Genomic DNA, 26,382 nt, shown 5'->3' on the forward strand with positions numbered 1-26,382 from the left:
AGACATCATTCCATAAAACAGGTGACATGGGGGAGGTGGAGGTGGCTGTCAGACATCATCCATGAACAGGTGACATGGGGGAGGGGAGGGCTCCCCTTAATCATAACCGCTGTATACACAGTCAGCCTTACCAATGCACACAAGATGACTTCTGACCACACTCTCTCTAGAGGTCTCACGTCTGTGCTTCTCCTACTCTCATCCTCCTCTCCTCCCCTACTTCTTTTGATCAAACACCAGACTTAGGGGTGGTTTGTGTAATCTTAAAAGTTGACAAGGAAGTTTCATTTTCACTGTAAGAACCACCTGGTTGTGACAGAGTTGCTAGAGTGTCAACCAGTGTTGCAACCAGCTGGTTCTACAAAGACAGTTTCTATTATGAGTTATGTTTACCCTGGATCCTGCTATGATAAGACAACAGGTCTGGTCGCATCCTTACTTCGCATCAACAGCTCAATCCAAATAGTCCCCACCCCACCCCTACCTTTGAACTGAAAGAGAGGCTCCTTTTGTAGGGGAAGCCCTCCCATCAGAACATACCAAACACAAATTAATTAAGCAATTACCATCGTCAAAGCCTACATTTTCCACTCAGCTAAACATATTGAATCATAACCTTTGCAATCTGTTTCTCATGATACATATAACACATTTACAAAATCTCATCCCTACTGACATGGTGTCTTCCAAAATGCCCATTCACGTGAACGAGCCATTTGGGACAGACACTACAAAGCCAGCCCGATTACCGTAGCTCTGCCTTATCCCAGCCCGATTACCGTAGCTCTGGTCCTTATCCCAGCCCGATTACCCTAGCTCTGGTCCTTATCCAGCCCGATTACCCTAGCTCTGGTCCTTATCCCAGCCCGATTACCCTAGCTCTGGTCCTTATCCCAGCCCGATTACCGTAGCTCTGGTCCTTATCCCAGCCATTACCGTAGTTCTGGTCCTTATCCACCCGATTACCGTAGCTCTGGTCCTTATCCCAGCCCGATTACCGTAGTTCTGGTCCTTATCCCAGCCCGATTACCGTAGTTCTGGTCATTATCCCAGCCCGATTACCGTAGTTCTGGTCCTTATCCCAGCCCGATTACCCTAGCTCTGGTTCTTATCCCAGCCCGATTACCGTAGTCTGGTCCTTATCCCAGCCCGATTACCCTAGCTCTGGTTCTTATCCCAGCCCGATTACCGTAGTTCTGGTCCTTATCCCAGCCCGATTACCGTAGCTCTGGTTCTATCCCAGCCCGATTACCGTAGTTCTGCCTTATCCAGCCCGATTCCCTAGGTCTGGTCCTTATCCCAGCCCGATTACCGTAGCTCTGGTCCTTATCCCAGCCGATTACCCTAGTTCTGGTCCTTATCCCAGCCCGATTACCGTAGCTCTGCTCCTTATCCCAGCCCGATTACCGTAGCTCTGGTCCTTATCCCAGCCCGATTACCCTAGTTCTGGTCCTTATCCCAGCCGATTACCCTAGCTCTGGTCCTTATCCCAGCCCGATTACCGTAGCTCTGGTCCTTATCCCAGCCCGATTACCGTAGTTCTGGTCCTTATCCCAGCCCGATTACCCTAGTCTGGTCCTTATCCCAGCCCGATTACCTAGCTCTGGTCCTTATCCCAGCCCGATTACCGTAGCTCTGGTCCTTATCCCAGCCCGATTACCGTAGTTCTGGTCCTTATCCCAGCCCGATTACCCTAGCTCTGGTCCTTATCCCAGCCGGAAGCTACCGATCGGAGAGGAACAGAACCAAACAAACAGCGCGCTGTTGCTTAATTAAATTAAACATGAACGCTTGTCTGTATATTATTTTTACCATAACAAACTGTTACTGATGGGAGGTAAGAATAAAGTGTGTAATGTATGTAATAAGATAGCGAAATTAACTTGTGTGTCGACCCACATTGCTAACGTGTAGCTGATGACGGAGCCGGGAGGGGGCGATGAGTGTGTGTGAGTGTACCAAAAGCTGCCCGCGGGCCAGTGACGAACTTCTCCGAAACACACACACACACACTACCCTGCCCTATTCCAAGCAACAGTATTTATCACCACTCCTCCTTGTGCAAGACCTGTCAAAAATTCTTAATATGTGCCGCATCTACTGTATTTCCTACTCTGTATTTCCTACTGTTTTTACTCTGCAGTCCGTAATGTAAACAACAACAAAACGACCGCCACTTATTTAGCTATACAGTTGAGGGATGGGGCTAGGGAAGTGTAGGCTAATCCCTCTCAAATAGACAAGGACTGAAAGTCCATGGCATCCACATGAACGTTATAACCATATTGTGAAGCTCTACATTGTTAAAATAACCTTTTATATTTAAGCGTATGTGGTACTAAGCTCATGAGGCATTTGTAGGTTATATTCTTGAAGGATCATTGGCTGCCGTATATATCATTAATTCAAAAGTCCAACAATGAATGTCCAAATAAGACTAACTTTAAGCAGAGTATATAATGGTGCTCTTTGTTCTGTCTTTTACTTTCCTTTTGTGTCTATAACGATAACTTTTCCCTTTCTTCTGTCTATGCTGTCCCTTGCTGTGCCTTAGATTTAAGGAGTGCCAGGTAATTTGATGCCCTCTGTGGGGTAACTTTAAATATTCATTTCTACATGGTTGATGAAACACAAACCTGTTATCTCCCGTTTATCACGGTCAGTGAGAGAAGCAGTCAGTGGGTTGATACACTGTTTGTGGCAACAAATGAAATGAAATTGTATTTGTCACATGCACCGAATACAAACCTTACAGTGAAATGCTTACTTACAAGCCCAATACTTGATTTATTGTAGAGGGAAACAATGGCCTCTATTTTAATAAACTCCATTATATGTGGGTGTGTGTAGATAGTTGAGGAAATTGTTTTGTTTAATTTATTTTAGAATAAGACTAATGTAACAAAATGTGGAAAAAGTCAAGGGGTCTGAATGCTTTCCGAAGGCACTGTGGCGGTTTGACCAATGATGGTAACGATGTATGTTGTTGTCTACTCTGTCACCATAGATCGTCCAGGAGGATATGATGCAGTCACTGCTCCAGAACTCCTTACATGTATTCCGTGCTATCAGTGCGACGACTACAGACCTGGGCTAAAGTCTACAGACCACACATTTTTCACACAGAGTATAGCTATTTTTCACACACACACACGCACACATGCATTCTCCGCCAGCTGAACCTAAACCGGATCTGTCAGCTTCCTGGTAATGGCTGTCTTTTGTTATGATCAATGCAAAGCTGTTGTTGCCTTGCACACTGCATCAAATGGCTTGGTTGCTTGAGAGAAGTGGAAACATAACATTACACTTAAGTGCTGGAGTCTATCCTGCTATGCTCTAAGGTTGCTTATGTTATAGGAAAAAACAAACAGTAACCAACCCATCTGTCTGTACACTCTTAGAAAAAAGGGTTCCAATAGGGTTCCATGTGGAAACAGTTCTACATGGAACCAAAATAGTTGTACCTGGAACCAAATAGTGTTATTCAAAGGGTTCTCCAATGGGGACTGCCGACGAACCCTTTTAGGTTCTAGATATAGATGGGTTGGCTGACAACATCACGCAAATGATGTGTGCGCATCGATGTGGCCGGAAGGCGTGTGTTGATATGATTCTGAACGGTCAGATATCTAGCAGCAATGACAAGAAGCTGCCATGTGGGGAATCATAGGTGGCTCGTTTCAGCTTGTTGTGTCTTGTTATTGATACCATGTATTTGAGAGACAAGTGCTCATTGTGCAAATGTATTTATGTTTTCAATAAACATTTAGAGACTAAATACAGTTTACATGTTATCAACAGTCTAAGCCCACCCTGTCTGTTTTGTCCCATAGTTGCGCACGCGTCGGTTTTGTCGCTAAACAACCAACCCATCTATTAGATGTAAGGAAAATGTACAGTAAGGAAAGGAGATTTAATGAAGTATACTCTGATGTCAAATTGTCAGTCACTCTGTAATAACCCAATGCTCAGACAGTTACTTTAGTTGTTGAGCTGTGTTGTGTGTTCTGATATGGGGCCCCTGCTCTTTGACCGTAAGATTGATTAGCCTGGTCCCAGATCTCTTAGTGCTGTCTTGAGAACTCATAGGCTGCGTTGACACAGACAGCCCAATTCTGAACTTTTGACCAATTATGGGGAAAAGATCTGATCTGATTGGTCAAAAGACCAATTATTGTGGGACCAGGCTAATGGTTGTGATTTTATGCCTCTATCACAGAGGTATTCAAATCCTACCCTTCAAGGTCCGGAATACTGCTGTTTTTCCTCTTCTACCTGATAATTAGTTGCATACATCTGGTGTCCCAGATCTAAATCAGTCCCTGATTTAAAGGGGAAGAATTGAAAAAGTCTTTGAGGTCCAGGTTTGAATTTGAGGGCTGTATAAGCTAGCTGGTTCTAGTGATCTAGTAGTGCCTACATCTCTCCTCAGAAAAGTCTCCTGTTCAAGWAATAATAAAACTCCCAACACATGCTGATTGTACAGTATTTCACAAGTGCTACACTGAAATTAGTAGACTGCTGATGATAATAATTTGCAGATGTATATAATATATTGTTATGCTGTAAAAGAAGAAAAATGTGTATGTATGTAATGTATGTATTTATATTTGTACTGTTTTTGGAAAAAATGCATGGTTGCATCCGGTCTGGGAGAGAGGTGTTATTTCTCTGATTGTGTCTGACTTATTTGCCATTTTTAATTACACTATATATGTGTAAGTACAGGTGCTTGTTCAACATATTGCATGTTTGTAAAGCCATTTTTCAATAAAAACATATTTTAAAAAGTGGGTTGTATTGACCTCATTATTTTGTATTTATTTTAATGTTTATGTATTAACGTTATTAATGGATTTATTAACTTTTATTATGGTGCTTAAATTATACACGGGGCTCATAGCCTAAGCAGGGGTGGTGTATTACAGGTGTTATTGTGACTTTTTTTTTCTTGTCAGCGCTTTTTACAAACAGCTTTTATCCAATGAAGAAAACGAATGACTGACACTGTCAAATTGATGACATCCTACTGTCCTGTACTCTAGTAGGCCTAACATTGAGCTACAGTATGGCTCTTTCCCTCAAGCTCAACTCTGGACCTCGAAGCCAGCTCCACTGCTTATGTTTATTGTTTCCTCTAATTAGGGATTGATTTAGACCTGGCACACCAGGTTTGTGCAATTAGTTATCAGGTATAATAGAAAACCAGCAGGCTCCGACCTCGTAGGGTAAGAGTTGAATACACCTAGCATGCAAACTCCGCCCAATTTGCTAGTCCGGTGCACACTGTCACACGACATGGAATTATAACTCACTCGCTGGAGTAAATCCTGTGTTTGCTTTTGTTTTGTTTATCTGAACGTGAGGCACATGTATTGTTTTCTCAGGTAGGGGGACAACTGCTCGACAATTCTGGTGAACGTACCTTTGGAATTCAGTGCGAGTTTTGGGGAGGCGCGCTCCATCAGAATTACGCAATGGACAACATGATTTTGAAACATATGGAATTTCTCTTGGTTCTACAATACTTTATTCCTTTGATCACTCCAGAGGTTGCAGTTGAGAAAGGTATGCATGCGTTTATTTTTTCCCGATCTTTAATAGTCATATATGTAACCAGTTTGGTCATTTTCGGTAGGCAAGCATGACCTTGTTTGGAAAGCTAGAATTCCATGTTCATTTCCTGAAACCGACGTCAGCGACTGTGAAGTTCGTGTTTTTTAATTCTCTGTTTTAATCAAAGTGCATGTTGGGTCCCATGTAAATTCTGCATCCATTAAAATATATTTTGTTCATTTGACATGGACAAAGCCAGTGGTGTGAAGTACTTAAGTAAAAATACTTTAAAGTACTACTTAAGTAGTTTTGGGGGGTATCTGTACTTTTCTATTTTTTTGGACAACTTTTACTTCACTACATTCCTAAAGAAAATAATGTACTTTTTACTCTACATTTTCCCTGTCACCCAAAGGTACTCATTACATTTTCAATGCTAAGCAGGACAGGAAAATGGTCCACTTCTAGCACTTATCACTGAATACGAATGCAGAATTTCAAATCAAATATTTTATTAGTCACAGGTGTAGACCTTACAGTGTTATGCTTACTTACAAGCCCCTAACCAACAATGTATTTAAAAAATATATATACACACAGTTGAAGTTTACATATACTTCATGTTGGAGTCATTAAAACTTGTTTTTCAACCACTCCACAAATTTAACTAACTATAGTTTTGGCAAGTCGGTTAGGACATCTACTTTGTGCATGACACAAGTAATTTTTCCAACAATTGTTAACAGACAGATTATTTCACTTATAATTCACTGTATCACAATTCCAGTGGGTCAGAAGTTTACATACACTAAGTTGACTGTGCCTTTAAACAGTTTGGAAAAATTCCAGAAAATGATGTCATGGCTTTAGAAGCTTCTGATAGGCTAATTGACATACTTTGAGTCAATTGGAGGTGTACCTGTGGATGTATTTCAGGGCATACCTTCAAACTCTGTGCCTCTTTGCTTGACCTCATAGGAAAATCAAAAGAAATCAGCCAAGACCTCAGAAAAAAAATGTAAACCTCCACAAGTCTAGTTCATCATTGGGAGCAATTTCCAAACGCCTGAAGGTGCCATGTTCATCTGTACAAACAATAGCACGCAGGTATAAACACCATGGGACCATGCAGTTGTCATACTGCTCAGGAATGAGACGCGTTCTGTCTCCTAGAGATGAACGTACTTTGGTGCAAAAAGTGCAAATCAATCCCAGAACAACAGCAAAGGACCTTGTGAAGATGCTGGAGGAAACGGGTACAAAATTATCTATATCCACAGTAAAACGAGTCCTATATTGACATAACCTGAAAGGCCACTCGGCAAGGAAGAAGCCACTGCCCCAAAACCGCCATAAAAGCCAGACTACGGTTTGCAACTGCACATGGGGAAAAATATCGTACTTTTTGGAGAAATGTCCTCTGGTCTGATGAAACAAAAATAAACTGTTTGGCCATAATGACCATTGTTATGTTTGGCGGAAAAAGGGGGAGGCTTGCAAGCTGAGGAACATCATCCCAACTATGAAGCATGGGGGTTTCAGCATCATGTTGTGGGGGTGCTTTGCTGCAGGAGGGACTGCTGCACTTCACAAAACAGATGGCTTCATGAGTAAGGACAATTATRTGTATATATTGAAGCAACATCTCAAGACATCAGTCAGGAAGTTAAAGCTTGGTCGCAAATGGATCTTCCAAATGGACAATGACCCCAAGCATACTTCCAAAGTTGTGGCAATTAAGGACAACAAAGTCAATGTATTGGAGTGGCCATCACAAAGCCCTGACTTCAATCCTATAGAAAATGTGTAGGCAGAACTGAAAAGCGTGTGCGAGCAAGGAGAACTATAAACCTGACTCAGTTACACCAGCTCTGTCAGGAGGAATGGGCCARAATTCACCCAACTTATTGTGGGACGCTTGTGGAAGGCTACCCCAAAATGTTTTACCCAAGTTAAACAATTTAAAAGCAATGCTACCAAACACTAATTGAGTGTATGTAAACTTCTGACCCACTGGGAATGTGATGAAAGAAATAAAAGCTGAAATAAATCATTCTCTCTACTATTATTCTGACATTTCAAATTCATATGTGGTGATCCTAAGTGACCTACGACAGGGAATTTGTACTAGGATTAAATGTCAGGAATTGTGAAAAACGGAGTTTAAATGTATTTGGCTAAAGTGTATGTGAACTTCCGACTTCAACTGTATATTTTTAACTGACACTAACAATGCTTAGTCATGGTTGGTTCAACCCCTCCCATGCAGACCAAGGAGCATCATAAGCCACTCTGGGTTCATCGTGTTATCTGCACGGGTTGTTGTCTTAACCCCACCCTGGCTTAGTTTCCCAGTTGCAAGGATAATTTTGAGACCATGAGGGATTACAGTAGGGGACTGAGCACGCACCCAAGGGGCCCATGTGTTGAGTATCAGYGTGGCGGATGTGTTGTTACTTACCCTTACCACCTGGGGGCTGCCCATCAGGAAGTCCAGGATGCAATTGCAGTGGGAAGGGTTTGGTCCCATGATCCTTTGCTTATTTATGAGCTTTGAGGGCACTACTGTGTTGAACGCTGAGCTGTAGTCAATGAATAGCATTCTCACATACGTGGTCCTTTTGTCCAGGTGGGACAGGGCAGTGTGGAGTGACATAGAGACTGCATCATCTGTTGATCTGTTGGGGCGGTATGCAAATTGGAGTGGGTCTAGGGTTTCTGGGGTAATGATGTTGTGAGCCATGACCAGCCTTTCAAAGTTCATGGCTACAGACGTGAGTGCTACTGGTCGGTAGTCATTTAGGCAGGTTACCTTAGTGTTCTTGGGCACAGGCAGTATGGTGGTCTGCTTAGAACATGTTGGTATTACAGACTCCGACAGGGAGAGGTTGAAAATGTCAGTGAAGACACTTGCCAGTTGGTCAGCGCATGCTCACAGTACACGTCCTGGTAATCTGTCTGGCCCTGCGGCCTTGTGAATGTTGACCTGTTTAAAGGTCTTACTCACATCAACTGCGGAAAAAGTGATCAGTCTCCCTGAATAGTTGGTGCTCTCATGCATGTTTCGGAGTTATTTACCTCAAAGCGAGCATAGAAGTAGTTTAGCTCGTGTCACTGGGCAGCTCTCGGCTGTGCTTCCCTTTGTATTGACGCTTTGCCTGTTTGATGGTTCGTCGGAGGGCATAGCGAGATTTCTTATAAGCTTTCGGGTTAGAGTCCCGCCTGTTTGAAAGCGGCAGCTCTAGCCTTTAGCTCAGTGCGGATGTTGCCTGTTTGTAAATGATGTCTGAGTATTGGAGTCTGCCCTTGGCTATCCATAAATTTTTTTAAACAAGAAAATGGTGCCATCTGCTTTGCTTAATATATGGAATTTGAAATTATTTATACTTTTGATACTTAAATTACATTTAATTTTGATACTTAAATATATTTTGAACCAAATACTTTTAGACTTTTACTTAAGTACTATTTTACTGGGTGACTTTTACTTGAGTACATTTCTATTAAGGTATGTGTGTGGTGTGTGTATACTGTTGCTCAAGTATCACAGTTCGATACTTTTTCCCACCACTGGACATAGCCTAATATGATTAGGTTTGTTCATTTTAGGGCTGTCGGAGAGAATCAGTTAAGTCTAACTTTTGCACAAAACATTTTTATTGTGATTATTGCGGTGTCTGAAAGCTTTCAAAATACACAGAAAACATCCCAGATACATAATCTATAGCTACAGCTAAAAACTATTTTAATGTAAAAAGAAGTTGACATTGAGGTTAAAGTGTGCTTTTTCAATTTACCAACATTTGCTTACTTTAGACAAAATCAGGACTTCAATATTCTTGCAATGTTTTTTTGTTTTTTTAACATAAAAATGTTAAATTACATAATTTAATTGAACCTTTATTTAACTAGGCAAGTCGGTTAAGTACAAATTCTTATTTACAATGACGGCCTACCCCGGCCAAACCTGGACGATGCTGGGCCAATTGTGTGCTGCGCTATGGGCCTCCCAATCTCTACCGGATGTGATACAGCCTGAATTTGAGCAAATTTGGAAGCAAGTCCTGCGATTAACGATATTAATCATTTGATAGACCTAATTATTTTTTGATGTAGCCTAATTATAAAGCATAATTGTGCTTATTGAGTGCATAGCCACGGGAAGTAGGGGTGCTGAGGGTACTGCAGCACCCCCTGATAAATCGATATGCAGATATCGCTACACTATTTCCTGGATGCTAAAATTCTAATATAAACTGAAATTAGGTGAACTGTCAAAACAAGTAAAGTATAGTGTAGAAAATCATTGTACCATCAAACTGCTGTTAAATATTTTCCATAACCAAAAATATTGCTGTGGTGCAAACAAACCCCATAAACTGCAGAGAGAACCATAACCAAACCTGTCCGCATCTATCGCTAAACCCACATGTAGGTAACAATCACTGTGGGGCGAATTCTAATTTAGAGGTTTCACTTCTCCCATGGAAATTAGGATTTGCCCCTTTTATGAAATAGGAATAGTGAACTCCTCTGAACGTCATCCAGCAGTCGATAAGGACACAGTTTACAATACAAACAATGTGCTGCTATTAATCTTGTTTTACGAGTTTCAAATGGTCATTTGAGTATTGAAATAATTAATGTTTGAAAGAATAATCAGGACAACATTCAGATCATCTTCAGTCTTTGTCAGATTCTATTTTTGTAGTCAAGACTAATGGCAATGCTTTGTTTCGCTCTCTCAGAGTTGGTGAAGAACTTCCAGTGTTCCCTCTACTCCTCTAAGGCCATGAACTGCAGCTGGCTTCCTGCCAATCAGACCGGAGATGACCTCCAGCTCTACTACTGGTGAGAAATATTTTACTTCAAATTCCTAATCACTCCCTACCSAAAGCAACGGACTGACAGTAAATGTGTGTGGGTTAAATCACTGGGGAAGCCAGAAAAATATATATTTCAACTTGTTGTGATAATTGTGTTCTCTATAACCTGTTAGTTCATATGCCTTGCGACCATTATATAAACTCAGCAAAAAAAGAAACGTCCTCACTGTCAACTGCATTTATTTTTGGCAAACTTAACATGTGTAAATATTTGTATGAGCATAGCAAGATTCAACAACTGAGACATAAACTGAACCAGTTCTACAGACATGTGACTAACACAAATGTAATGTGTCCCTGAACAAAGGGGGGGGGGTCAAAATCAAAAGTAACAGTCAGTATCTGGTGTGGCCACCAGCTGCATTAAGTACTGCAGTGCATCTCCTTTTCATGGACTGCACCAGATTTGCCCGTTCTTGCTGTGAGATGTTACCCCACTCTTTCACCAAGGCACCTGCAAGTTCCTGGACATTTCTGGGGGGAATGGCCCGAGCCCTCACCCCGAAGCCCTCCGATCCAACAGATCCCAGACGTGATCAATGGGATTGAGATCCGGGCTCTTCGCTGGCCATGGCAGAACACTGACATTCCTGTCTTGCAGGAAATCACGCACAGAACGAGCAGTATGGCTGGTGGCATTGTCATGCTGGAGGGTCATGTCAGGATGAGCCTGCAGGAAGAGTGCCACATGAGGAACGAGGATGTCTTCCCTGTAACGCACAGCATTGAGATTGCCTGCAATGACAACAAGCTCAGTCCGATGATGCTGTGACACACCGCCCCAGACCATGACGAATCCTCCACCTCCAAATCGATCCTGCTCCAGAGTACAGGCCTCGGTGTAACGCTCATTCCTTTGACGATAACCGCGAATCCGACCATYAACCATGGTGAGACAAAACCGCGACTCGTCAGTGAAGAGCACTTTTTGCCAGTCCTGTCTGGTCCAGGGACAGAGGGTTTGTGCCCATAGACAACGTTATTGCCGGTGATGTCTGGTGAGGACCTGCCTTACAACAGGCCTACAAGCCCTTAGTCCAGCCTCTCTGTCTATTGCAGACAGTCTGAGCACTGATGGTGGGATTGTGCGTTCCTGGTGTAACTCGGGCAATGGTTGTTGCCATCCTGTACCTGTCCCGCAGGTGTGATGTTCGGATGTACCGATCCTGTGCAGGTGTTGTTACATGTGGTCTGCCACTGCGAGGACGATCAGCTGTCCTTCCTGTAGCGCTGTCTTAGGCGTCTCACAGTACAGACATTGCAATTTATTGCCCTAGTCACATCTGCAGTCCTCATGCCTCCTTGCAGCATGCCTAAGGCATGTTCACGCAGATGAGCAGGGGCCCTGGGTATCTTTCTTTTGTTGTTTTTCAGAGTCAGTAGAAAGGCCTCTTTAGTGTCCTAAGTTTTCATAACTGTGACCTTAATTGCCTACCATCTATCTGTAAGCTGTTAGTGTCTTAACGACTGTTCCACAGGTGAATGTTTATGGTTCATTGAACAAGCATGGGAAACAGTGTTTAAACCCTTTACAATGAAGATCTGTGAAGTTATTTGGATGTTTACGAATTATCTATGAACATGGTCAGGAAAAAGGGATGCTTTTTTGCTTATATATATGCAATATATATACAGTGAGGGAAAAAAGTATTTGATCCCCTGCTGATTTTGTACGTTTGCCCACTGACAAAGAAATGATCAGTCTATAATTTTAATGTTAGGTTTATTTGAACAGTGAGAGACAGAATAACAACAACAAAAAATCCAGAAAAATGCATGTCAAAAATGTTATAAATTGATTTGCATTTTAGTGAGGGAAATARGTATTTGACCCCCTCTCAATCAGAAAGATTTCTGGCTCCCAGGTGTCTTTTATACAGGTAACGAGCTGAGATTAGGAGCACACTCTTAAAGGGAGTGCTCCTAATCTCAGCTCGTTACCTGTATAAAAGACAACTGTCCACAGAATCAATCAATCAGATCCCAAACTCTCCACCATGGCCAAGACCAAAGAGCTCTCCAAGGATGCAGGACACGTAGGACACGCTAGATAAACTAGTAATATCATCAACCATGTGTAGTTATAACTAGTGATTATGATTGATTTAGTTTTTTATAAGATAAGTTTAATGCTAGCTAGCAACTTAACTTGGCTTCTTACTGCATCCGCGTAACAGGCGGGCTCCTCATGAGGCAGGTGGTTAGAGCATTGGACTAGTTAACCGTAAGGTTGCAAGATTGAATCCCTGAGCTGACAAGGTAAAAATCTGTCGTCCTGCCCCTGAACAAGGAAGTTAACCCACCGTTCCTAGGCCGTCATTGAAAATACTTAACTGACTTGCCTAGTTATATAAAGGTGTAAAAACAATAAAAAAAATCGGCAAAATCGGCGTCCAAAATTACAGATTTCCAATTGTTATGAAAACTTGAAATTGGCCCTAATTAATCTTCCATTTCGATTAATCGGTCGACATCTAGTTAGGACATCTACTTGGTGCATGACACAAGTCGTTTTTCCAACAATTGTTTATAGACAGATTATTTCACTTATAATTCACTGTATCACAATTCCAGTGGGTCAGAAGTTTACATGCACTAAGTTGACTGTGCCTTTAAACAGCTTGATGTCCAGAAAATGTCATGGTTTAGAAGCTTCTGATTGACTCAAATGATGTCAATTAGCCTATTGGAGGTGTACCTGTGGATGTATTTCAAGGGCTACCTTCAAACGCAGTGCCTCTTTTTGCTTGTGTGAGAGCAAAACTCATACATTTCCATTATTTGCAGTATCTACACTATCCACTTTGAAGTGCTGAGACAGAATGGCCATATAAGGAATGGAACATATATAATCAGGGCTCCGCCACCATTATAACTTAGACAGCTGTCTGATGTGGGCGTTAACAAGAAAGAACTGAGACGGCAAGATAATGGTGGAGAAAGGTCAAGGAGTTATTTTCATATAGGGGGAGGGGACTCTATACGTTATGCAAAGACAGAATACTATAAAGGCAGGGCTCTGTGATAAGCTGTTCAGTTGTTCCATGGAATTGCTCGGCTCTGTTACTTTGTAATAAAGTCTAACTGAATCTACAAGTTCCGGAATCTGCAAATATTTGACTCAATATTTTCCACAACACTTGACATCACGGGAAAATCTAAATAAATCAGCCTAGCCCTCAGGAAAAAAATGTTGACCTCCACACGTCTGGTTCATCCTTGGGAGCAATTTCCAAACGCCTGAAGGTACTACATTCATCTGTACAAACAATAGTACGCAAGTATAAACACCATGGGACCACACAGCCATCATACCGCTCAGAAAGGAGACTCATTCTGTCTCCTAGAGATGAATGTACTTTGATGCGAAAAGTGCAAATCAATCCCAGAACAACAGTAAAGGACCTTGTGAAGATGCTGGATGAAACGGGTCCAAAAGTGTCTATATCCACAGTAAAATGAGTCCTATATCGACATAACCTGAAAGGCCCCTCAGCAAGGAAGAAGCCAATGCTCCAAAACCGCCATAAAAAAAGCCAGACTACGGTTTGCAACTGCACATGCGGACAAAGATCGTACTTTTTGGAGAAATGTTCTCTGGTCTGATGAAACAAAAATAGAACTGTTTGGCCATAATGACCATTGTTATGTTTGGAGGAAAAAGGGGGAGGCTTGCAAGCCGAAGAACACCATCCCAACCGTGAAGCACGGAGGTGGCAGCATCATGTTGTGGGGGTGTTTTGCTGCAAGAGGGATTGGTGCACTTCACAAAATAGATGGCTTCATGAGGAAAGAAAATTCTGTGGATATATTGAAGCAACATCTCAAGACATCAGTCAGGAAGTTAAAGCTTGGTCGCAAATGGGTCTTCCAAATGGACAATGACCCCAAGCATACTTCCAAAGTTGTGACAAAATGACTTAAGGACAACAAATTCAATGTATTGGATTGGCCATCACAAAGCCCTGAACTCAATCCTATAGAAAACTTGTGTGCAGAACTGAAAAAGCGTGTGCGAGCAAGGAGTCCTACAAAACTGACTCGGTTACACCAGCTCTGTCAGGAGGAATGGGCCAAAATTCAACATTAGCCTTCTACATCTAGATCCATTTCGAACTTCCATCGTCTGATCCAATTTATGGTTGGATCAGAATCGGCGTTATAATCATTGAGAATTCAGTAAAAACACAAGTCCAAATCTCCATCCATGGCTAATTTAGGAAAGAGACCATTTTAGCTAGCTAGCCACMGGACGACAACACAACAACGAGATGCAACAATTCAAGTTGTTTCTGTCAATGACGTTTGCTCTCAATGCGATTTGATAGGAGTGATGCAAAATCAAAACTGGTTTCCCTTGTCACCCGTGTTTTGGTGTGCCAGGACCATTCACAGTTGAGCTCACTCGGTTTAGCTCAAYGCTGATTGGCTATTTTATATATTTTTATCAAGGGAGGCCAAATGCTCGCTGGCTTCCCGTGCATTCAATGCTACGGGCAGCAACAATGTCAGTCTCTGTTGGACCAGACCGCTTCAGATAGATGGACTAAACATACAGAGACATAGGGATGCTATTTTGCTCGCTTTCTCCTGTGAGATACACTATATGCACAAAAGTATGTGGACACCCCTTCAAATGAGTGGATTCGGCTATTTCAGCCACACCGTTGCTGACAGGTGTATAAAATCAAGCAGACAGCCATGCGATCGCCATAGACAAACATTGGAAGTAGAATTGTCTTGCTGAAGAGCTCAGTGATTTTCAACGTGGCACCGTCATAGGATGCCACCTTTCCAACAAGACAGTATATCAAATTTCTGCCCTGCTAGAGCTGCCCCGGTCAACTATAAGTGATGTTATTGAGAGGTGGAAACATCTAGGAGCAACAATGGCTCAACCGCTAAGTGGAAGGCCACACAAGCTCACAGAACGGGAGTGCTGAAGCGTGTAGTGCGTAAAAAATCGTCTGTCCTCGGTTGCAATACTTACTACCGAGTTCCAAGCTGCCTCTGGAAGCAATGTCAGAACAATAACTGTTCATCTGGAGCTTCATGAAATGGGTTTCCGTGGCCGAGCAGCCGCACACAAGCCTAAGAGCACCATGCGCAAATGCCAAGCGTCGGCTGGAGTGGTGTAAAGCTCACCGCAATTGGACTCTGGAGTGATGAATCACGCTTCACCATCTGGCATTCCGACAAACGAATCTGGGTTTGGCGGATGCCAGGAGAACACTACTTGCCCGATTGCATAGTGCCAACTAAAGTTTGGTGGAGGAAAAAAGGTCTGGGGCTGTTTTTCATGGTTTGGGCTATCCCCTTAGTTCCAGTGAAGGGAAATCTTAACTCTACATTATTCAATGACATTCTAGAATATTCTGTGCTTCCAACTTTTTTGGGAAGGCCCTTTCCTGTTTCAGCATGACGATGCCCCCGTGCACAAGGTGAGGTCCATACAAAATGGTTTGTCGAGATAGGCGTGGAAGATCTTGACTGGCCTGCACAGAGCCCTGACCTTAAACCCATCAAACAACTTCTGGATGAATTAGAACACCGACTGTGAGCCAGGTCTAATCGCCAAACATCAGTGCCCTACCTCACTAATGCTCTTGTGGCTGAATAGAAGCAAGTCCCTGCAGCAATGTTCAACATCTAGTGGAAAGCCTTCCCAGAACTCCATATTAATGCACATGATTTTGAAATTAGATGTTTGACGAGAAGGCGTACACATACTTTTGGTCATGTAGTGTACATTCAGCCTCTTGTGAATTGAAGGACATATTGTGACATATCGTGGCTGTTAGGAGTTACAGGATATTTTTTTATTATGTTTGTTTTTAGCTACATTCATCATGTGAATTTGAAGTTTTGTATCAATGTTTCAGATTGTTATGGTTACTTCAGTTAAACCCTTATAATTACCCCTGGAAATGCCATGGTGTGGGAATAATGCCTTAATATGCTCTGAGAGCATTATTGAAGCTAGTAGTCGAGCACAATTTGCTAAAGACCAAGTGGCAATAACGTTTTTGCAGATAGATTTGGACCCATGCAAACCGTTAAGATGGTCTGCGGTAACAATGACTGTCCATTTTGTAGAGTAATTAGAAACGTTTTTTTACATGTGCATTTCCATTGGGATTTCACTTTAAAACTATTTAAGAGATTATTTATTGTGCATAAATAAAGAGACKAAAGATTTTTTTATTTTATTTACAGGTACGTTTTTTGGGGAAGCCTTGCTTCCCTTGGCATCCATTAGTACATGCCACTGCAGACTGAACTGGTAAAATAGCTCCTGGCACACTGAATATTTGCAAGTGAAACATGAATTGCCAATGGTCACATAGGCCTAGAGACCTTTGCCAAGGCTTCTTCTACCAATTCACTTCATATTTTGTTTCTCCTACACATCCTACCCATCATCTTAGACGTCATTAAGCTTCAGGAGTGCAAAGGTTCTTCTATCAATTCAACTGACAAGCAATGGCACTGAACCCAACCTAGATGTAAGTGTCAGTTGAGCTGAGCAGTGACAGATTCTCATCCCTAATGTTTCAGGTACCCTGGTGAATCCCACAAAACAGCATGCAGTGACTACAAGGACAGAGCTGGTGAGAAGACAGGATGTCGCCTGAGAGGAGACTTCCTTGAACATGATGTCTACTTCCACTTCAATGGGACTCTCAATGGTGTGTCTGTACAGAAAACCTTCCGGGTGTGTCCTGTACATTATGGTAAGAAGAACTACTTTTTTAACAGTTAAAAATACACGTTTGCGATATATCCTCATAGTATGACCGGAAAACCATGAATTCTAAAACTATTTATTGAGGTATACCAACTAATCAGTAATTACATGACACTACCCAACTCTCAAGTAATATTCAATATTGTTGATATTACCAATACTCTCAWTTATCTAATGGTCTACTGTATGTCCGATTCTCTTCAGTCAAGCCCCCGGCCCCTAGGGTTAAGATCACAGAGGAAGGAAAGGATCTCATTCTGAGCTGGGACCCTCCGGACTTAGCCGCTCACCACTGCTGGGTTTACATCTTAAACTACAGCAAGTGTCAAGAGTTTCTGGTAAGCAATGGATGTGTGGATATTTTTWTTWATTTATATAACCTTTTACTTATCCAAGCAAGCTAGTTCTGAACAAATTCTTATTTACAATGACAACCTGGTAAGTGCAGACAATTTCTTCTGTTGCACTTCCCAGAAGAGTTTTCAATAGTTTCATTTTTAATTTAACCTTTGGTTATTTATGGTTCACTCGGCCATTGTTGGACAGATTAGTTTCACTGAGAAAATCTATTTTGCAACAGAGACCTGATGTTCAAAACCTGTGAATGTAATAATGCAGAATGATTCCTTAACCGATAACGAGGCCTAAGTTTATTTGTTTATCTGGCTACAGACAGTATATAGGTCAGATGAAGGGTTGGGCGTTCTGGTATTGTCACCATGAGATGGGCTACTAATCTGAATTACACCAATAAAAATACAGCTTTAGTCACTGGAACATGTTTACACTGCTTTTACGGACATAAAGGGCCGTGTGTTTGTGCACATATCCTTGCACGTTTTAGTGAAATGGTACCRTTATCGGAGTTCCAGTCAATGTGTTGTGTGTGTGTTTCCTCCAGAGTAAGGAGATACGATACGAATATGATAATGTAGCTGTGTACGTGCCGTACGACCTGAGATGCCAATACAGAGTCCAGGTTAAAGCAGTATATCAGGAGTCATGTGGGGCAGGAGGGAGCGACTGGAGCCATGTTGAACTTTATGGTACTTACTCCACTTTCTTTCTCCACACTCTCTCTGGCAGGACACAGTCAGTGATATAATAATATTAACATTGAAATATTTTAAACTTTCCCTGTATCAAATAAAATGGAGGATGAAGAAAAAGTGTAYATTATACCATTAGTCTATGAAAATATTATAAACTGGGTGGTTCGAGCCCTGAATACTGATCAGACCGTATACCACGGGTATGACAAAACATGTATTTTTATTCCTCTAATTACGTTGGTAGCCAGTTTATAATAACAATAATGCACCTTGGGGSGTTTGTGGTATATGGCCAATATGCTAAAGGGTGTATCCAGGCAAATCAAAGTTTATTTGTCACGTGCGCCGAATACAACCTTACATTGAAATGCTTACTAACCAACAAAGCAAAAAAGGTATTAGGTGAACAATGGGTAAGTAAAGAAATAAAAACAACAGTAAAAATTAACAGTAGCGAGGCTATAACAGTAGTGAGGCTACATACAGGCACCAGTTCGTCGGGCTGATTGAGGTACTATGTACATGTAGATATGGTTAAAGTGACTATGCATATATGATAAACAGAGAGTAGCAGTAGCGTAAAAGAGGCGTTGTGCGTAAGAGCCCTTAGCTGTGGTATATTGGCCATATACCACACCCCCTCATGCCTTATTGCTTAAGTATATGACATTATAATAGAATTGTGTACGGTTGGCTAAATGTAATAGACTTCTAATCTAATAATGACTAGAATTAGACCCAGTCACTGACGTTTTGCTTGTGWTCCTTTCAGGTGTGGAGGATCTTCATGTTGATTGGTCGATGACTGTGTGTGCCATCCTCATTCCAGCTGCAGTTGGCCTATTCATCATCCTGTTTCTTTGTTGTTTCATGAAGTAAGTCAACCTACATCATGGGTCTACATTCTGTCGTGGGGGGGTTGTCTAAATAGAATGCTATCTTGTGTTTTCACTTAAGCAATTTACATTTTAGTGATTAGGGTTTTAATTGTGGCYTCTTTGGTTCTTTTCCAGGCACAGAGAGAAGCTTTTCCCCAAAATTCCACAGCCTTCCTGGATTTTGAAGGACATGCTGATCAGCAATAAGGAACAGAAGGTGAGAACAGCAACAGTATCTTGTATTATTAGCAGTGGTCTAACAGTAAGGGGCTAGCTGATGTTATAGGACTTCACTAACTAGAAATGCTAACATCAGCGTATAGAGTCCATACTGATATTRAACTTCCTCTTTACAATTCATCCACGTTGCCCCATGACCCTCACACACACTAACACCCCCCCTGCCTTCCAGAGCTCCATAGGGAATCTCTATGTCCCGGTAGAGGAGGAGGTGGAATGTAAGATCAGCCTAGAGAAAGACCCTCCTCTTCTCATGATGCAGCCTGACCCCTGAGAGACTACACACTGACCCAGTTGTGATTACTACAGTACAGACAGATGCATCCGGTATGACCTGGGAGCCAGGTGATTTCAGTGTCATTGACCGACACTCAGAGCAAGCCATGTTAAGGTGGACCCCAACTSCATTGCTGAAGAATGACAGGACTTGGAGCTCCGCAGTCGATGGACCACTTTAACAAGTTGGACACAGACGGAGAGTGTGTGGAGTATGGACTGTGGAGAGTAAACTCCGGAGAGTAGACTCCTTTTCCTGTGTTTTTCCTAGGACTGTTTTGAGGCGTTGACGCAATGACTCCTGTATTGTTCTGAGTAACGTATGTTGAGGGGTGGGGGGGGGGGGTGTGTCTTGTTTGTTTGGGAAGATACTAACAACTGTTCTCATGAACATCATGCATCCCACGGCTTGGGGTCGTAGGTAAGACGTTATCAGAAAGCCAGTGCAGGAAACGAGGAGGCGCTGGGCTCATAACCCTCACTCCTCGACCAAATGGAACATTAGTAGGCAGTGCCCAAAGATATGCCCAGGCAGCATTGCAGGCTTTATCTGACTGATCAACCCTGTTCATCATGTAGTGATTTAGGGGACACYTACAAAGAGGACTGGAACCAGGGATCCTCTGTGGAATGAGTTTACTATATGTGCCATAAAAGTCCGGACCTCTTGGCAGGTGCTTTATTTAGGAATACTACACTAAAAAACGATTTTGTATTTTTTCCATTAGTTCACCATAATATAATCACCCCCAAAATATGCATATATCAGCAATKACATTTTTCAAGAAAGCACATTCAGTAGAGCAAAAACAATCCTTGATGCAAAACGCAACAACACTAAAATATGTTTTTKGAGGATTCCTTTAATGAATTTGATTACAGGGAAGCTACAATAACATGATCTCGTAGTGAGAGGTGCTATACAATACATATCAAAGGCAAGAGGCTATATGCCAATGTGAGCTAGCTTGTCAACCTACTGCAGTTTATCTACCACATCTCTTGCTATTAAAGGGATAGCTTCTGTGTACATAGTAGCTATGTGTAGAATAGGTGGTACAGATGTGTGTGTGTGTGTGTATATTGTAAAATGTATAATGTAATGGGGGCTGTTGTGGGGAGGACAGCTCATAATAATGGCATGAAACACATGGAAACCATTTTTGATGTATTTTATACTATTCTGCTCCAGCCATTACCAAGAGCCTGTCCTCCCCAATTAAGGTGCAAACGACCTCCTGTGGTATAAAGTATATTTTGCATGTCAAGGAAATATTTGGTGCAGTTATTTTTTTTTAATAAATTGTACGTGTTCTATATGTTTCCAGGTGGAACCTTGTTGGTCTTCTACGTGACTGATTGAAATGAATCTCCACACACTCACTCATCTGGTATCATTCACATCAAATCTAAATACATGCAGAGACTGTTACGCCATGTCATTAAATGTTAATGAAAACAATTACTTTTAGGAGGCCCTGAACAGGTTCAGACTTATCTGTTCTGAAGTMCACTTGGCAATTGTAAAACATTCTGACAGAGCAAGCAATGGGAAAGTYAGTAAAGGCCTAGTGCACTCGAGCTGTTTTATGAAAATCAATCTAGTGTGTTCAAATAATATCCCAATAAACATTCATTTTCACAGMGGGATTGCCTCTTGGAATATGTAGTTCCATCCATATAATTAAGCACTAATGCCTGAGGAGGTGTGGTATATGGCCAATATACAATGGCTAAGAGCTGTTCTTAAGCAACACGGAGTGCCTGGATACAGTCATTAACTGTGGTATATTGGCCATATACCTCAAACCCCCAATGTGCCTTGTTGCTATTGTAAACTGGTTAATAACATAATTATACCAGGAAAAAGTCATTTTACCTGTGGTATAAGGTCTGAGATGGCTCAAGCCAMCCAGTTTATAATAATAATTGTAAAATGTGGATCCTGGATGCTGATTTGACGAGCAGCATTCCAAGTCGTGCTGTATTGGCCGTTACAGACTATCAGTTCCATCTGAAAATGATCACTGCGCCTCAATAAGACTATCATGTTCATGTTGCTTTCTGAATCAGCTCCTTTATTTATCTCAACTCACACATTTCCCCTTGCTTCCAACCTAGCATTTAGTTTGGTGCAGCGGGGATTAATATAAGCATAGCTTTCTGCCTGTCCGACCTCGGAAACAATGTTTCACATTTGAATTTCAATCTCTGTAGTACCATACATAGAGTGACCGGTGCCGAGACGAGACAACTTTTTCTGAGCAAAGTCATTGTCATGGACATATCCAAGTAGCCTAGTGGTTAGAGCGTTGGGCCAGTAACTGAAAGGCTGCGAGATCGAATCCCGAGCTGACAAGGTAAAAATGTTCTGCCCCTGAACAACGCAGTTAACCTGTCCAAGGCTGTCATTGTAAATAAGAATTTGTTCTTAACTGACTTAACGAGTTAAGTAAAGTTTATATTAATTTTATATTTTTTTAATCCAAGATGCAATTTTTTTTTAAAAGATCTAATTAACAAAACTTCAGCTAGTGTACTGTCATTCCAGGTTACCAGTGACTGTATTCATGATACAGCACTGTCTCAAATCAAATGTATTTATAAAGCTTCTTACATCTATGATCTCAAAGTGCTGTACAGAAACCAGCCTAAAACCCAACAGCAAGCAATGCAGGTGTAGAAACTATGGTGGCTAGGAAAAACTCCTAGAAAGGCCAGAACCTGGAAGAAACCTAGAGAAGAACCAGGCTAGAGGGGTGGCCATCCTCGTCTGGCTGTGCCGGGTGGAGATTATAAACAGAACATGGCCAAGATGTTGAAATGTTCATAGATGACACCAGGGTCAAAATAATATATCATAGTGGTTGTAGAGGGTGCAACAGGTCAGCACCTCAGGAGTAAATGTCGTTGGCTTTTCATAGCCGATCATTCAGAGTATCGCATACGCTCCTGCTGTTTTCAACTCTAGAAAGTTGAAAACAGCAGGTCTGGGACAGGTAGCACGTCCGGTGAAGGTCAGGGTTCCATAGCCGCAGGCAGAACATTTGAAACTGGAGCAGAGCACGGCCAGGTGGACTGGGGACAGCAAGGAGTATTCAGGCCAGGTAGTCCTGAGGCATGGTGCTAGGGCTCAGGTCCTCCAAGAGAGAGAAAGAAAGATAGAGAGAGCAAGAGAGAGCATACTTAAATTCACACAGGACACCGGATAAGACAGGAGAAATACTCCAGATATGACAGACTGACCTAGCCCCCGACACATGAACTACTGCAGCATAAATACTGGAGGCTGAGACAGGAGGGGTCGGGAGACATGTGGCCCCATCCGACGATACCCAGGACAGGGCCAAACAGGCAGGATATAACCCCCCTTTGCAAAAGCACAGCCCCCACACCACTAGAGGGATATCTTCACACCAACTTACCATCCTGAGACAAGGCCGAGGATAGCCACAAAGATCTGGCCACGGCACAACTTGGCACAATGGAGGGGGGCGCAACCCAGACAGGAAGATCATGTCAGAGGACTCAACCCACTCAGTTGACGCATCCCTCCTAGGGACGGCATGGAAGAGCACAGTAAGCCAGTGACTCAGCTGTATAGGGTTGAGGCAGAGAATCTCAGTGAGAGAGGGGAACCGGCCAGGCACAGACAGGAAGGGTTGTCGTTGCTCCAGTGCCTTTCCGTTCACCTTCACACTCCTGGGCCAGACTACACTCAATAATAGGACCTACTGAAGAGATGAGTCTTCAATAAAGACTTAAAGGTTAGAGCGAGTCTGCGTCTCTCACATGGATAGGCAGACCATTGCATAAAATTGCCTCCAGCTGTTTGCTATGGAATTCTAGGGACAGTTAGGAGGCCTGCGTCTTGTAACTGTAGCGTACATGTAGGTATGTACGGCAGGACCAAATCGTGAAGATAGGTGAGAGCAAGCCCATGTAATGCTTTGTAGGTTGCAGTAAACCTTGAATCAGCCCTTGCCTTAACAGGAAGCCAGTGTAGAGAGGCTAGCATGGAGTAAATGATCAATTTTTGGTTTCTAGTCAAGATTCTAGCATCCGTGTTTAGCACTAACTGAAGTTTTTTAGTGCTTTATCCGGGTAGCCGGAAAGTAGAGCATTGCCGTAGTCTACACTAGAAGTGACAAAAGCATGGATTCATTTTTTCTGCATCATTTTTGGAAAGTTTCTGATTTTTTCAATGTTATGTAGATGGAAAAAGCTGTCCTTGAAACAGTTTGATATGTTCGTCAAAAGAGAGATCAGGGTCCAGAGTAACACCGAGGTCTTATTTGAGACGACTGTACAACCATCAAGATTAACTGTCAGATTCAACAGAAGAAACTTTTTGTTTGTTGGGACTAAAACAAGCATCTGTTTTGTCCGAGTTAAAAGTAGAACTTTGCAGCCATCCACTTCCTTATGTCTGATACACAGCTTCCAGCGAGGGCATTTTGGGGCTTCACCATGTTTCATCGAATGTACAGCTGTGTGTCATCCGCATAGCAGTGACAGTTACAATTATGTTTCCGAATGACATCCAAGAGGTAAAATATATAGTGAAACAATAGTGGTCTTAAACGGAACCTTGAAGAACACCGAAATGTACAGTTGATTTGTCAGAGGACAAACCATTCACAGAGACAAACTGATATCTTTCGACAGATAAGATCTAAACCAGGCCAGAACTTGTCCGTGTTGACCAATCTGGGTTTCCAATCTCTCCAAAAGATGTGTTGATCGAGGACAGATGCAGAGCCTCGATCTGACACCATTAAAAGGTAATTTACCACCTTCACAAGTGCAGTCTCAGGACTTGATGGGGTCTAACCAGACTGAAGCGTTTCGTATACATTGTTTGTCTTCAGGAAAGCAGTGAGTTGCCGTGCAACAACCTTTTTGAGAGAGGAGAAGGAATGGGAGATTCGATATAGGCGACAGTTTGTTTATATTGTCTGGGCAAGGTTTGGCTTTTTCAAGAGAGGCTTTTATTATGCCATCTTAGTGAGTTTGGTACACATGTGGTAGAGAGCAATTTATTTATGTTCAACATAGGAGGGCCAAGCAAGGAAGCAGCTCTTTCAGTAGTTTAGTTGGAATAGGGTCCAGTTGCAGCTTGAAGGATTAGAGGCCATGATTATTTTCATCATTGTGTCAAGAGATATAGTACTAAAACACTTGAGTGTCTCTCTTGATCTAGGTCCTGGAGAGTTGTGAGACTCGGACAGCTGAGCTTTGGAGGAATACGCAGATTTAAAGAGGAGTCCGTAATTGCTTCTCTGATCATGATCTTTTCCTCAAGAAGTTCATGAATTTATTACTGCTGAGTGAAGCCATCCTCACTTGGGGAATGCTGCTTTTTTAGTTAGCTTTGCGACAGTATCAAAATAAATGTTGGATTGTTCTTTTTTCCTCAATTAAGTTGGAAAAATAGGATGATCGAGCAGCAGTGAGGGCTTTGATTGCACGGTACTGTCTTTCCAAGCTAGTCGGAAGACTTCCAGTTTGGTGTGGCGCCATTTCCGTTCCAATTTTCTGGAAGCTTGCTTCAGAGCTCGGGTATTTTCTGTATACCAGCGAGCTAGTTTCTTATGACAAATGTTTTTTGTTTTTAGGAGTGCGACTGCATCTAGGGTATTGCAAGGTTAAATTGAGTTCCTCAGTTAGGTGGTTAACTGATTTTTGTMCTCTGACGTCCTTGGGTAGGCGGAGGGAGTCTGGAAGGGCATCTAGGAATCTTTGGGTTGTCCGAGAATTTATAGCTCTACTTTTGATGATCCTTGGTTAGGGTCTGAGCAGATTATTTGTTGCGATTGCAAACGTAATAAAATGGTGGTCAGATAGTCCATGATTATGACGAAACATATGGTGGTCCGATATTAAGATCCACAACATTTATTCCACGGGACAAAACTAGGTCCAGAATATGACTGTGGCAGTGAGTAGGTCCGGAGACATGTTGGACAAAACCAACTGAGTCGATGATGGCTCCGAAGGCCTTTTGGAGTGGGTCTGTGGACTTTTCCATGTGAATATTAAAGTCACCAAAAATTTGAATATTATCTGCCATGACTACAAGGTCCGATAGGAATTCAGGGAACTCATTGGGGAACGCTGTACATGGCCCATGAGGCCTGTAAACAGTAGCTATAAAAAGTGATTGAGTAGGCTGCATAGATTTCATGACTAGAAGCTCAGAAGGTGAACATGTCTGGGGGGTTTTTCTAAATTTAAATTTGCTATCGTAAATGTTAGCAACACCTCCGCCTTTGCGGGATGCGCAGGGGATATGGTCACTAGTGTAACCAAGAAGTGAGGCCTCATTTAAAAACAGTAAATTCATCAGGCTTAAGCCATGTTTCAGTCAGGCCTATCACATCAAGATTATGATCAGTGATTAGTTAATTGACTATAACTGCCTTGGAAGTGGGGGATCTAACATTAAGTATCCCTATTTTGAGATGTAAGGTATCACAATCTCGTTCAATAATGGTAGGAATGGAGGAGGTCTTTATTCCAGTGAGATTGCTAAGGCGAACACCGCCATGTTTAGTTTTGCCCAACCTAGGTCGAGGCACAGACRCGGTCTCAATGGGGATAGCTGAGCTGACTACACTGACTGTGCTAGTGGCAGACTCCACTAAGCTGGCAGGCTGGCTGGCACCCTATTTCATTGTGGAGCTAGGGGAGTTAGAGCCCTGTCTATGTTCGTTGATAAGATGAGAGCACCCCTCCAGCTA

At 42.3% G+C, this 26,382-nt stretch overlaps 2 protein-coding genes across 2 annotated transcripts in view; both read left to right on the top strand.

Annotated features, from left to right (window-relative positions):
- Positions 1 to 4,787, top strand: part of LOC111960166 (dedicator of cytokinesis protein 11-like) — a 133,369-nt gene extending 128,582 nt beyond the window's left edge. Inside the window, 3 exon segments of the mRNA XM_070437805.1 lie at positions 53 to 69; positions 2,555 to 2,570; positions 3,008 to 4,787. Of these exon segments, the coding sequence (XP_070293906.1) occupies positions 53 to 69; positions 2,555 to 2,570; positions 3,008 to 3,097 (123 nt within the window). The 3' untranslated portion in view covers positions 3,098 to 4,787.
- A 432-nt stretch (positions 4,788 to 5,219) lies between these two features.
- On the top strand, positions 5,220 to 20,958 carry LOC111960415 (interleukin-13 receptor subunit alpha-1). The gene is made up of 8 exons (XM_023982406.3): positions 5,220 to 5,571; positions 10,308 to 10,410; positions 17,004 to 17,179; positions 17,398 to 17,531; positions 18,095 to 18,239; positions 19,018 to 19,120; positions 19,259 to 19,340; positions 19,536 to 20,958. Exons 1-8 carry the CDS (start codon positions 5,481 to 5,483, stop codon positions 19,635 to 19,637), a joined length of 936 nt encoding a protein of 311 aa, XP_023838174.1. The 5' UTR covers positions 5,220 to 5,480; the 3' UTR covers positions 19,638 to 20,958.
- Positions 20,959 to 26,382: the final 5,424 nt, after the last annotated feature.

This window comes from Salvelinus sp. IW2-2015, linkage group LG37 (assembly GCF_002910315.2).
Source record: "Salvelinus sp. IW2-2015 linkage group LG37, ASM291031v2, whole genome shotgun sequence".
NCBI lineage: Eukaryota > Metazoa > Chordata > Actinopteri > Salmoniformes > Salmonidae > Salvelinus > Salvelinus sp. IW2-2015.